This window comes from Lepisma saccharinum, chromosome 26 (assembly GCF_977018435.1).
Source record: "Lepisma saccharinum chromosome 26, izLepSacc3.1, whole genome shotgun sequence".
In the NCBI taxonomy this organism is placed as follows: Eukaryota; Metazoa; Arthropoda; class Insecta; order Zygentoma; family Lepismatidae; genus Lepisma; species Lepisma saccharinum.
This window is the reverse complement of record NC_139254.1, coordinates 41,132,623-41,147,974: the sequence shown is the minus strand read 5'-3', so window position 1 is coordinate 41,147,974 and position 15,352 is coordinate 41,132,623. Positions and strand designations below refer to the sequence as shown.

The 15,352-nt window shown below is 37.4% G+C and overlaps 1 protein-coding gene across 1 annotated transcript in view; it reads right to left on the bottom strand.

The window, feature by feature from the left end:
* The window catches only part of LOC145979635 (clavesin-1-like), a 176,835-nt gene that overhangs the window by 112,121 nt on the left and 49,362 nt on the right, over nt 1-15,352 (bottom strand). Inside the window, exon 5 of the mRNA XM_083112600.1 lies at nt 12,980-13,090. Within this exon, the coding sequence (XP_082968726.1) occupies nt 12,980-13,090 (111 nt within the window). The remainder of the gene's footprint in view (nt 1-12,979; nt 13,091-15,352) is intronic.

The window sequence follows — 15,352 nt, the reverse complement described above, 5'->3', positions numbered from 1 at the left end:
TTTCAATTATAGAAGAATTTATGATGAGCACATGGCACTTTTCAACATGAAGAAAACAAAGATTAAGTTTGATAAGCCTATTTATGTAGGGGCTGCGATATTGGAATTGGCCAAATTACATATGTTAACATTGTATTATGATGTGCTGAAACCTTTTTATGGTGATCGTGTAAAATTGATGTACATGGATACGGATAGTTTTGTTCTTGATATTAAAACAGAAGATGTTTATCAAGATATTGCACAGCCTGAATTTTTTCAATACTTTGATACCAGTGAACATACAATAATTAAACACCACAACAAAAAGGTGCCTGGCAAGTTAAAAGATGAGACACTTGGTGATGTTATTGTGAAATTTGCTGGGTTAAGTGCCAAGATGTACACTTTTAAAACATGTAGTGGTGCTGTTGCCAAAAAGGCCAAGGGTATCGGCAAAATAACTGTTGAAAAAGAGCTTGTATTTGAAGATTATGAAAATTGCCTCAAATCCCAGAATTTAATCAAAACATCAGAAAATAGAATTCAGAGTGAGGATCACTTATTGACTTCAAATATTGTAAGAAAAGTGGCCCTGGACCCACATGATGATAAGAGATGCATTTTATCATGTGGCATACATACTTTACCTTGGGGGCATTGTGATTTGAAAAATGGAAATCAATGCCCAATTACAGAGCATGATTTGAAATAAATAAACATGCCTATGAACTTATTTGGGTTCAAAAAACAGGCTATTATGGAGCTGCCAACACCACAACCCTCTTCTGATATGCTGTCTAAACTGAGTGGCTTGTTAATTATTCATCTGAACAGCATATTTACAGATAATGATGATGAAACAGGTAAAACATTGTACATATTTAACAATAATTTAAATTATTACCAATTACCTGTAGGTGGTCAATTGCAATTTATTACAACCCCTGAGGGTAATGTCAAGATTTCAATAGGTTGAAATATTTATAGAATTAAGCACTCAAACATGATTTCTGGCACTGTATATACTGTTTCTGCTGGTGACTGCTTATATATTGAGGTCCCTGGGTCATATGACAAGCTTATACCCTTTTTTATAGAATTAAGAATCAGATACTCTATAATAAATAACCAGTAAAACAAAAATGCCTAATGATATATTTGGCCATACAAGACATGAAGATCACAGTGATGAGATTCTGATGCTTGATGTCAGAGTCAAGAAATTGAGAAGTGATTTACAAGCTTTACAAACCACACTCAATGCCAGCCTTCAACTAGAAATTACAAATTTACAATCACAATGCATGGACCCTCTTCTTAAAATTGATTCTGAACTCAAATTGTTGCTTCAAAAATATACTGATTTGGCCACATTGGATAATTTTCAAAGTTTGGAAGAAGCTGTAGCAGCTCTTCAAGCCAAATTTAAGAAACAGGCCACCAACTCTGAGCAATTGAAACAACAATTGGAAGAGCAGATTAATAATGTCCAGGCACAGCTCCAAACAATTGTCAAAAGCATAAAATCACAAGAAGATTTTGATCTAGTGATTTCCACTCTAAAAGAACAAATTCAGTCACTCCAGATACCTAATCTGGATCCTCTGAACAATGCCATAGCCGAGGTTAAAGAAAAAATTGAGACACTTGAAAATTTTATGAACAACTTGCCATCTTCTGATGCTTTGAATGCAATAACTCGGAGTGTAGCAAATATTAAGCTCCAACTTGAAACATATGAAGATTTTGGAAAAATTCAAAGTACCATAACCCATCTTGAAGGTACAATAGCAGCAGTGCAAAGTGATTTGGCAAATGTACTAGAATCCCGATTGTCTGGAATTGTAGATACCCTTGTCAGTGTCCAGCACCAAATCACAAAGCTTGAAAACCTCAGCACTGAATCTGAACTATCTAATTTTCATCACTTGATAGATGATATCCAAACAAAACTTGAAATTTTACAACAATCCACACCCACTCAGGCAGATATAGCCCTGCTCCAAAATGCTATGCAAAATGTGGCTGATGCTTCTGAATTAAACAATGTAAAATTGGCACTTGAATCTTTGCAAAATACAGTATCAAATCTTCCTACATCACAGGAACTTAAAAATATTAAGAGGGCAGTGAATAGGATATTGAAATCAGAAGATATCAAGAATATCCAGACAGAGATCAAACATCTCACTCAGACAGTGGCCACTCTTCCAACCAATCAACATATTAATGAACTGCATGCCCTGTTTGAGGATATCCGAAGACAGGTCCATGATCTTACTGCTCAAAATTCAAAATTGGCAGTTGTTGAAAATTTGCAACAAATTGTAGCTAATATCAAGCAACAGCTAGGAACCATGGAATCCAATCAAGCAAATGCTCTGTCTGTTTTTGCCACCCAGCTTCAAGAGATTGTGCAACAATACAAGAAACTTGTTGTGGACATAAAAATTAAGCCAGGCCATGATGATGTTGTTAGGACTATCAATGAGCATCTTGAATCTGTAACAAGCAGATTGCTCACAGCAGAAAAGGAAATAACAGGCATAATCGAGAATCCAAAACATTCAGTAATTCTTGAATTGTACAGCATCCCCAACAAAGAATATAATTCTCCATTTACACCAGGTGGCAAAATATATATGCTGTCCCCTGCACAATTTCATTACCAATTTTTTGTTGGGGGCACATTGAGACCAATCAAGATCAAATATTGGCTTCAACCACAGGCACACCACTACCCCACCTTATCAATAACAAATGCTGATAACAAAGTGAAAATCACCAGTGTAGAATTAGAGGATTTTACAGATCCCAATACATTAGAAACAGCCTATACTGAAGATGATGGCTCTTTGGAATTTAAAATACATATTGGAGACAAATTATATTTAGAAAATCCTGTAGTATCAGCTGCTGAACACCCCATAGTTGCAATATTCTTGTTTTCATATTATGTCTAGACAAATTATTGTTGATGAATTACACAGACAGGCCAGACATAATTTTAAGAGACTCCCAGTAGTCACAAAGGGCATAGATGATTTATGGCAGAGCGACTTGATTGAAATGGCAAGTGGACAGTTGAAGAACTTAGACAAAATCAACAAGGGCTACAAGTATCTACTCACTGTAATAGACACATTTTCAAAATTTGCCTGGGCTGTGCCACTCAAATCCAAGACTGGAAAATGTGTTACAGAAGCCATCAGAACAATCATCAATCAGAGTGGAAGATCACCGCGCTATTTGCAAACAGATAATGGCAAAGAATTTTATAACTCAGTGTTTCAACAATTTATTAAAAGTCAGGCAATAAAACATTACTCGAGTTACAGTGATCTCAAAGCCTCAATTGTAGAGAGATTCAACAAAACCCTAAAAAATCTTATGTATAAACAATTTACCCTCCAAGGTAATTATAAATGGATTAATATTCTTCCAGAACTTCTACATAAATATAACAACTCGGTCCATTCCACAATCAACATGAAACCCTCTGAAGTAACTTCATCTGATGAGCAAAAATTGATCAGGACTGTTTATTATCCTAGATACCAGCCAACAACAAGAAAGGCCAAATACAGGGTGGGTGAACAAGTAAGAATCAGCAAATATAAGCACTTATTCAAAAGAGGCTTTACAACAAACTGGAGCACTGAATTATTTACAGTGGTTCAAATTAAACCTGGGACCCTTAACACATATATAATAAAAGACCACCGAGGAGAAATTCTCAAAGGCCGGTTCTATGAAGAAGAACTCAACAAAACTAAACAGCCTGACACATATCTCATAGAAAAAATCATCCGCAGAAAAGGCAACAAGTTATTTGTCAAATGGCTAGGACTTCCAGAACACAGCTGGATCGATGCAGACAAAGTGATAATATGAGCACCTGGGATGTTATAAAAAGGCTGCCAGAACCTGAACAGCAGATTAAGAGAAATGGCAAGTTGCTGCCTGAAAATATTAGATGTCTTATTGTTGGGCCATCAGCTTGTGGTAAAACTACACTAATGATTGATAATTTTTTATTGGCACCCAACTGGTTAGACTGGAGAAATAGGCACTTGTATGTCTTCTCTAAGAGCTTGGAACAATTAAAATATCAGCAGCTGATGAAGCTATATGATGGATTGGATATTGCCACTTTTGAATCAGATGTTAAGCCACTTCATGAATGTCTCGATAATTCTGTTGTTGTGTTTGATGACATTATACTGGATAATCAAAACAAGGTTAGAAATTTCTTTACACAGGGCCGACACAAAAACATTGATTGCTTCTACCTGGCACAGACTTTTTCTAAAATACCGAAGCAGCTGATCCGAGACAACAGCAATTTTATATGTGTGTTTCATCAAGATCATACCAACCTCAAACACATACATGATGAATATGTAGGTGGGGACTTGAGCTACAATAATTTTTCCAAGTTTTGCAGTAGGTGCTGGAACCAGGACAGTTATGGGTTTGTCACAATTGATATGACAAGAACACCCAATAGTGGCAAATATAGAAATAAAATCAACAATTTTCTAGACATTGAAATATAAATAAATAACCATGAAAAGGCCAATCATTGATGATCTTAAGTTAAGAGATTATCTTGTAAAAAGATTTAAGGGATGGAAATCAGAGAACCGTGGAATTTATGAAAAACACAAACAAACAGAACAGCCTGTCATTGATGCTATTAATAATTTAGGTAAGAACATCAAAACTGTTACAGAGCAAAATCAAAATTTGATCACAGAGCTTGTACCTGTAGCTGCTAGGAACATATTAGATTATCCATTTACCCCACTTTCCAGTATTCATACACCTAGTCCTGTTGCTGCTATAAGAATTGAAGCTACTCAGGATCCTATTGAATTGGGTCTTCTTGCCCAAAAATATTTAACCACACCTAAAGACAACAAAGATGAGGTGTTTGGCTTATATGCTGACACAGAGCTTGATGGCAGTATCATACATAGAATTGGCAATTTCAGAGTAACATTTATGGGGGATGATCTGATTGTTTATTCAGAATCTCGTCTCGGAGAAAAAGGTGCTTTTGTTAAGTACCCCGGAACACCTGGATTGTGGGAACTGATAACTAGGAAGAGGCCTGGCAGCTATACAGATCAAGATTATGATTATTACAAAGAAATATTAATAAAATCAGATGCTCTATACCAGAACAATGATCCCACACAAAAAAGAGTCAAGTCGAGCAGTGGAGCAAAATACAATAATTTAATCAAGCCCATATGGTCACAGATCAAGACTGGCAGTGGAATCAAACAATACAACACCCTGCCTAAAGAATTTGTGTGGGTTGATGATGTCAGGAAACTTGTAGATAGGTTATTGGTGATAGCTGGGGAGGAAAATGCTGGCAACCACAATTTTTACAATGAAAAAGTTGGAATTATGGACATGATAAGCACAAAATTGTCTAATTTTATAGTGAATGACACTAAGGGGATTGGATATCTCATAAAAATTATTAATACTCTACCACCTAAATTTTGGAATATTTCTGAGGGCCGGGGGCTGGTTAATGACATCATAAACAAGCTGCCATTTGAACTACACATTCCAGGCTATCAGTATTGTGGTCCAGGTATAAAATTGGACCATAGATTAAACAGAGGAGATCCTGGTGTTAATCCCCTAGATGCTGCTTGTAGAGACCATGACATAGCATACAACACACATTCTGATCTTGACAAGAGACATGTTGCAGACAAGAAATTAGAAGAGGCTGCATTTGGTAGATTTGTAAGCAAAGATGCTTAATTAAGTGAAAAAATAGCAGCATTGGGAACCACCATAGCTATGAACACCAAACAAAAACTGGGGTGGGGGCTGTGAATATGTATATAATAAACCTACAATGAAGGCCAAGGGTGTTATGTATCAAATACCTTATGCAGGTCTCAAATCTCTTAAAACTATTGACAGTCTTTTAACCAAAAAGCAGCGCAAGAAAAAAAGCTCTTGTATTGCCAAGGGCCATGGTATGAAATTGTTGCTTAGTACCCCTCAATTAAAAAAATTACAGCAATCAAGAAAAAAATCACATGTGGGGGGATTCATATTTACCATCCCGGCCATCTTAGCTGCTCTCGGGGCTGTTGGGAGCTTGGCTGGGGGATCAGCTGCCATAGCAAAAACAGTAATAGATGCCAAGAAAAATAGGGCAGAATTAGATGAGCAGAGGCGCCATAACCTGGCCATGGAGAAAAAAGGCGAAGGTGTTAAGAGAGCCATGAATAAGTTTAAAAAAAACAAGAGCCGCTTACAAACCAAGATATTGAAGCTTTAATCAAGCCACTGGGCATCAAACATTTTAGAGGTGTGTACATGTCTGATTCTTTACCAGAACAACCACTCAACAAAGAGTGTGGCATTGTTAATTTGGATAAGTACAAAAATCAGGGCACTCACTGGATTTGTTATCTTAAATATTTAAAAAATGAGGCATTTGTGTTTGATTCATTTGGAGGTGTTCCACCTGAAAATTTAATAAAATATCTAAATTCAGCTAATCTTTATTACAATAATGCCCGTGTTCAAAACTTCAAAGATGTTAATTGTGGACATTTGTGTTTATCTGTTCTCAGATATATGTCTCAAATAAATAAACCATCAATTGAAAATTTTCAAAAAGCCTTGTGGTATTTGAAACATCATGGGGGTATTCCATCTCACCAGCCAAAATTCAATATTGAAACTCAAATTACATGATGATATAGTGTATCCCAAAACAATAGCTCTCAGAGCATTTTATGGCATGTACTTGATCCCTAATATTAGACACCACAACAACAAAATTGCAGTAGGGGATCAAAAAATTGTCATCACTCCAGGGCAATATAATCTGTCCACTCTAAATGCTCAATTACCCAGAAAACTCAAAATTCTGTCACTCACAGAGTAGAGATTGTATCTGCTACAGAAACAGTGGATCTGGGTACTATAGGAGAGCTGTTACGCTTTGAGAACAACACAAAACTTGAACCAGCCATCAAACACACTGCTATCAATATACCTCAATTCTTAGCCATAGAGACTCTGAATATTCACTGTAATGTGGCCGAGGGTATGATCACCAAGTTAAATGGCATAGGCACTCACAAACAAACTGGCATCATTGCAACATTCAAACCTAATTCTGAATTTATGGAGCCAATCATCTACAATCCATCCCCAACATTATATTTTCCTGTGTGCCATAATAGAATAGATTATATTGAATTGATGGTCACTAATGAAAAAGAAGAATTAGTTGATTTTGCTGGAGCCATAACAACTGCTATCATAGAGATTAATATTTAAATAAAAATACATACAAAAAAAATGGAAAATATTGAGAGTTATGAGCTACAATCATTCCCTCCACACAGGAGGACATTTGCAAATTTAAATCAACCCAACACAGAGATTGAGGTTGATCTTGATGTAGGGGATGGATTTATACACCCCCACAGAGCAGATCTATACATCAAATTTGATGTTGTAAAGCTCGATGGAACAGATTATCCGGCAAATTCAAATATAAGATTAGTAGATAATTTTGTGCCGCATCTGTTCTCTGAAATTGAGATCAGAAAGCATGGTGTTGTTATAAACAGAGTGGATTATCCCGGCATTACCCCCACAGCTCTAGCCACATTAAAATTATCCAAAACCGAGGCTTCATACTACAAAATAGGTGGATTTGAGGCTGGTGATAAGATATTATCTAAGAACCACACTGTGCTGTTCCCGATGCGCCTATTGCCAGGATTCTTCTCGGATTACAAAGAAATTATGTGGAAGGGTGGGTTAAGAATTACATTTAGAAGAGCTGCAAATGATAATAATGCTTTGATGAGGTACAGTGCAATAAACCCTACAGGAGAAGCTCTGCCCAATACCCTACCTGATGAAGGCAAATGCATTATTCAGACTATGGAGTTAAGAATCCCGGTTGTTGAATATGAGGCCAGTTATGCTCTTAAATACAAAGCTGATATAATAAAAAATCCACAGGTTATTTTGCAATTTTATACATATCAATGTGTACAGAAGCCTGCATCTGGTACATATTATGAGTTTGATGCTACAAATTCATTCTCCAGTATTCAATATGACATGCCGGATTTTGTGGTGGTTCTGTTTCAGACTGGAAGACACAATAATCAGGAAAAAAATTTAAGCAAATTTGATAACTGCAACATCAAGAACATATATCTTAAAAATGGCAGAAATGAGGTCTTTCCTAGAGAAAATTATAATTTAGACATGTCCAAGAATGATTTCCTCAAATTATATGAGGCATTTACGGCATTCAAACGTGTCACTACTGGCAATACTGACATGCATTACACACCAGATGAATTCAAAGCACAGAGACCCATGTTTGTAATCAACACTTCAAAAAGAAAACAAGTTGTGGTGAATGACAGGACAAACATTAAAATTATCTGTGAATTCCATGAGGCATTACCTGATGACACCATATGTAGTGTTATTCTCATAGGGGAAAAATCATATGTTTATGATGTAAGAAATGAGAGGGTCACAGAGCAATTCTAGAGGTCCGATTCAAACACAGAAGCCCCTTGATTATAAAACAACACTTTGCCGTCAGGAAATATATTACTTACCCAAATTTTATAGTACCTCTGCTCGTGGCAGAAAAGCTTTTATACCTACCCAAAACACAACACATCTGCCAAAAGCTGAAATACAGAAATATACAATATTTTGTAAGTTAAAGACTTGAGCCTATATTATTGCAACAAAACCAAACCTGCAATTCAGTTTGCATGACAAATATCCATGAAGCCAATACTAGGAATTTCCTCAATATGATGGATGGTCCCTGAAAGGGGTACAGTGTAGATAATAATTTCTCTTTGAGTCCCATGATAAATGACATGTAATTTCCCTCTGAAAAAACATAGTGCAGGTTAAGCCAACAGATAAAATCTCCCAGGCATACAGAAAGAAGGCAATTACTTTTTGATGATGAATAATATGTTATTTCTCTCTGAAAAGACACAATATAGATTATATCTACTGGCATACAGAAAGAAGGCAATTACTCTTTGATGATGAATAATATGTTATTTCTCTCTGAAAAGACGCAGTGTAGATTATATCTGCTGGCATAAAAGAAATATAATTTTCCCGGGCAAGCATAATTTATTGTCGGCCAAAACATAGGATTGATTAAAAGATTAGAAGAACATGCAAACAATTAATTATGTTTGCTTGACCTCTATTCCATTGTATTGATCAGGGAGTTTTGCCTCATAAAAATATAACAGCAGTTAATATGATTTTATACCCAGACAACGGCTATTAACTAGGCTCTGTTGTATAACACTTTTACCAGGTTTTCAGATCTGGGAGCTATCAACTAGCAGTAATTATTCTCAAAATCTCACGTATGGAAATATTATTTTGCCACACATATTTCAATCTATCAGGACTCGAACCCAGAACCCCTTGTTTATCAATTAAACTTAAACTAGAAGTGAATATGTATGTATATGGGTGGGTGTGTGTGTGTATGTGTGTGTATGTATGGGTTTTTGCTTAATTTCTGGTGTGGCCAAAAAAATATCAATTTTTGACAAATTTATGGACAAAAATCTGGCTGATGCAATTTTTTTAAGTATAGACAAATCAATCTGAGGGGCTCTTCCTTTCACAAAAAATTCCCGAGGGCATTTTTTACAAAAATCTTGGATTAGACGGGGTTCCACACTAGAGCAAAAAGCTCATATGGGCATGTTGAGCCTGTTTTAAGTGTAGCAAATCTGCTTGAGGGGGGCTCTTCCTTTCTCGGGTTTATAATACAGTCAATACCACTACTGGAGTGTCACAGTCGACAGTGTGGCGTGTCCTTCATGATGATCTGCTGTATCCCTATCATCCACAGCGAGTCCACGTGTTGCAGGCTGGGGATTACCCACGACGTGTGGAATTCTGTCAACGACTGTTGCAGTTATGTACCGACGATCCCCGTTTTTTGCGCCATGTGCTTTTCACGGACGAGGCAACATTCACCCGTGAGGGCATCTTCAATTGCCGAAACAGCCATGTGTGGGATTATGAAAATCCACATGCAGCAGTCGAGGTGCACCATCAGACCCAGTTTGCAGTGAATATCTGGGCAGGTATCATCGATGAACAGATTATCGGTCCATACCTGCTGCCACTACGTTTAAATGGCCGCCTCTATCGCATCTTTCTTGCATCTGTCCTTCCAGAGCTGCTAGAAGATGTACCCCTCTACGTGCGACATCGTATGTGGTTTCAATTGGATGGAGCGCCTGCACATTTTGATGGCACAGTGCGAACCCTTTTGCACCGTACCTACCCACAGCGCTGGATCGGCAGAGAGGGCCCCGTCCCCTGGCCCGCCCGTTCGCCTGACCTCACACCAATGGATTTCTTCTTGTGGGGTCATGTGAAAACACTCGTCTACGAGACCCCGGTGCCTGACAAGGAAACATTGGTAGCGCGGATACTTGCAGCATCGGCCGAGGTGTGTACCATGCCAGGGATTTTTGATAGGGTTCGTCAGAATTTCCTGCGACGCTGCAATACCTGCATTGAATGTGGTGGTCGTCAATTTGAGCAACTTTTGTAACAACGTCAGTCCGGGGTACGACTACGTACTACGTACTATTCCTATCTGTAAGTGCACCTTTTTCGTGGCAATAAACCTCCTGTGCCCGTAGTTTCTGTGTTTGTCCTGCTGGCGCACGACCTCTGTGTGACATATCCTCGGTGCTGCTACGGGGAATCCCTCGTCCCGCATTTGTTGTCTCCTTGACTGGTACCATTCCCCGTCCGGTCCTCTTTCTCTTTTGTTGCACCGTGCTTTGTTCTTGCTGCGGTGTCTCCCCACTGTGTTTGGGGACTCCCCACGCGTGGCATGTGTTTGTTTCCCGCTGTGCAATTGTTACTTCATGCTTCATTGCTTCTTTTGTCCATACCGTTGTCGATCGCTACCCTTTCCCTTCACTTGTCTTGCGGGACACTCCTATTTCCTTTGTGGAACCCCATGCGCAAGCGTTGCGCAACTGCCGTCTAGTGTTTTTCGGATGGGCGACTTTGGTGTTCCTTTTGACTTCGTTTGTTCCGCCTTTCTATCTTCACTGGTACTGGCTGTACAGAGGTGTGAAGTTCATTTTCACACGTTTTTGGCGTTGTCTAGCTCCTCACGGAGGCATCTCTCGGCAAAGTGGAAGGGGAACTTTCGTCTCTATTTCATGGGAGGTATCTGTGGTTTTCGTTTGTACTATACCTTTAGAATCACCCTGTAAAATGTAACGAATAGAAAGATCCAGTTTCTACTTTCTATATTACAATCATGCCATTTTCTTACTAGCTGTCACAACTTTTAATTGTATTTATTGTGAAGGTTTTATATGGTGCTAAGCAAGAGCTTCCACAATCAAATTTTTCCTCTAGGTTTACTAAATGCAGATTACAACTTTCCTCCACGTTCGCTCCATACAAGATTTTTGGCTGATTTCTTGAATGCCTTCCAACAGATATATCATGCACCCTGAGCATGTTCATCGTTGCCATGGAATTAAGCACACCACAATTTCCTTCAAGCTACATATCGTGTTCAATTCATATTCAAGTTCTTGAAAGGCAATAGTGGACGAGAGGGGAAGGGGCGTAACCGTGTCTCATGTTGAGGTATATCCTGCTCAACTATCTCTGTAGCAGGGGAACGAAAACATGTCTCTGGGCAATTTGTGACGCGAGACGGCTCCACCAATGAACACGGGAGAGGGAACTCCATTACGTGGAGGGAGGAGGAGAGTCGACTGCCTTTACCAGCCTTCGCTGCACCGTGTACTGTTTCGTTCTGCAAACTCGACTTCCTCCCCTTCTCTGGCGCTATAGACGGTTCTGCTCCAGAGATAATGGGACAGGGTATAAATACTTTGTGCCTGTTTTTCATACGTCTTCTTCCTCGCATAACAATTGACACATGAACGAAATTTAAGTTAAGCTGACTAGTCTAGTCGTGAAAACTGAACGAAGGGCTAGAAACAAAATCGAGTGTGGAAAAACTCTAGAGAATTGCAACCGAAAAATTCACTTTGTAAGTACTTTTATAGTTTGAAATTCTTTGTCGGCAACCCTGAATTTCTCAATTTATTCTATGATGGACCAATTCTTAAAATGATTGATGATTTTGACTGTAAACCAGGTGTATCTGAAAATCTAGTTCAGAATCCTGAAATAAATGCAGGTTTGTATTTGTAAGAACTACAGAATTATAAAAAAGTACTTTTTGTTTGAGAGAGGTGTATATGGAGACGTTCAAAATTGCAAAATTGTATTTTTGTAATTAATCAAGATACGTCTCAAGCTTTATCGATAAGAAAAAGATTTACTTGAAGGCAGAAGTACGTACCACGACAGTATGCCACCATTTTTAAGAATGAAATTAATTTTTAAAGAATAGGTAACGGCAACGGCAGAATAAACTTTCTCCATCTTAAGTGTTCAATACTGATGATAGTTTGTTGAAGGTCTTTTTGCAATACGATATCGGTATTCCAGCAGCCTTGGATTCCACTCCTGACTTTTGTTTCATTTTTTATTATTTCTGCCTTGATTCTCTAATTACGTGAGTGTGTTGTGGAACACATTTCTATTACATTATTCTTACTTACAAAACCAAAAACAATAGTACTATTAAACTGTAATTCCAAATATATTGATTAAACCATGTACAAGAATTCCAGCAGTAAAATTGTTACCTAGTGATGTTCATGCGAACCATCATGCGTATATTATAGTGGCAAAATAACTTTTTCTAAGTAGGTATATGTTAGATATGTGTGTATATACTAGTACATTAGAGGTAGAAGTCGGAAAAAATTAAGTACCGTGTCTTAATTCTAGTAACAGCTTTACGACTTGGGTTTGACAATACAGTTGTCCTTCACCTTTTCAAACTTTAGTGTTAACTTACAGTTTTGGTAATCCTCTCAGGTAGAAATGGCTTCACTGCAGAGTACAGCATATTAAATATAGGCGGAGTGTTTATAAAATGCCTTTCTTTCTCTTCAATTGGAAATGTTTCCTGTAAAAAATGCACCATGTTCATTGACCAAATCACACAATGGTGGAATCAGGTACAACTCTGATGAGATGAGATGAAATAGTGCACACCATATTTTTCGAACATTTGAGAAACACAAGCTTTAAAATTCATAGAGATCCACATATCTGCGCATAGAAACTGAACTTTTTAACGACTTTTCTGATTTGCGATGTATCTTTGAATCTGGGTTCTCTGGATTTCATTGAATTTTATTTGAAATATTTTTTGGATAGCATGGTGGGATATCGCTTAGTATGATCTTCCTCCTACAACTTCGGTTCCTTCAGCTCGCTCCTTGAAATTTTTAAATATCCTTATTTACATTATCTTTTTTGAGTAAATATGAAATATACTAATTGTAGTTTCTAATTCGAGAAGTTTAGATAGATAGAAGGGCTACAAATAAATGATTATTGAATTATAGGACACCTCCCACGTCTAAAATGAAACTGGAACATAGAACCTAAAGTAACAATCGGTCATTCAAAGGGTTCAACCACGGAGGCGGATGGCATTCTTTTAAAACCACCATAAAATGGAGGTGTTAGCTGCTGAATCAGTTAACATAATAACTATTGTCAATTCTGCCAATATGTGTCAAAACTAATTTCTGGTAGCAAAAATACTCGTCTTCCAATATCCAATATTCGCCATCAACATTAAATCCATAGTTAACCTACTTATGTCGAAATCTCTTGCAGATCAAGTCCTAGAATGGTTCCACTTTTGATGAGACGAAAATATATAAAATGTCAGCCCTTCTTGATCGGTTCAAATTGTGCAAGAAATCTATTTTTAAAAAAACATTTTCTTGAATTTGTATTTTTGTCACTTTTCTGTCATCTCTCGCAAATGACGACATTGAAGACACGTGCTAATTAAATTAAAATATTCAAGAGGAATTTTGAAAGAAAACCCATGGCTAGGCCGAGATTCCATGCTAGGAACTTCTGTGGTGAGAAGGTAAGTAATAACATTTACATTGTTGTTCACTTCTAAACTTGCTCCTTGACTGCCCAGAAAATGTTCAATGTCCAGAATTCTTAAACGAACGAATATTGTACTTCAGCGCCAACTGAGAGTAGCCAAATTTGAGACGGGTCCTTCAACTGGACGAAAAACATTATAGGGAAACTATAATTTAATACATAATCAAGCAAATAGTCAATTGGATTAAGAATTGTGAATAATGTTTACGGTTATGCATGGCAATTGGAAATCGTTTTTCGTTTTTTCTAAGGTTTGAAGCAATGAATATGGTTTTATTCTACCTGGAAACCATGCGTTTGAGAAGAAAGAGGCAAATGTCCGGGATTTGGTTTACAATAAGAATCATGCACAATATCATTTCTTTCCCCACAATCTGTGGATAAAATGTCACCAACACAGACAGATAGATGTTTAACAAACTTCAACAGTTTCAAATGGCTTGTGTTCAGTAAGGTGTCATAAAACAGTTTGTAAGACGCAGGTATTCTTACCGTCACTTGCTTTTAGCCAAGCATAAGAGCTTGCGGGTTTAAAGACCAGCACATCCTCTTCCTTTCTAATTTGTTTTATTATTAACAAAATGCAGATCGTTGATATTTATGAAGTACGACGTATAAATGAATGTTTATGAGATCTCTTAAAATTAATCTTTTGCGCGAGGGACGATGTTTAAGATGCTGATGCTTTTCGTTGACGATATACGTATCACAAGTATAATGATACTCAGTGGATTGCCAGGATTTAAGGTAAATTGGTTTTTCCTTTTAGCAATGTGTTTTAAATTTTGTTAACAAACACATTATGACTAATTCACACATACTTGTATTCTGGATGCTGTACGTAATATTATTTAAGGTCTTTGTTGAATGTGCTTTTCACTGTGTCTGGGCTTCGTGTCGGAGTGGTAGGGGATTCGCGCTACGACGCCAGTGATCCTGTGATCGTTTCCACGCCTTAGCTCCGGTGTTCCTTGTGAGTCAACCTCCATCAACTTCATCATATCATCACTCATCCTCATCTTCGTTGATTATTCATAAGTGGATGAAAAGCGAAGTAAAACAAAACAAGTCAATCAATATTCAATGTAGAAATAAAATATCGATTTGAAGATACCGATATATATACAATTATGTTAAGTCAGGGTTACATTGATGTAAAGCATTACTGTAACTAAGGAGAGAGTTCCGTGAGTTCATATTCCTAAAATCGGTTATATTATGTCCGTTCCTTCGTAATGAATGTTCTTAATCT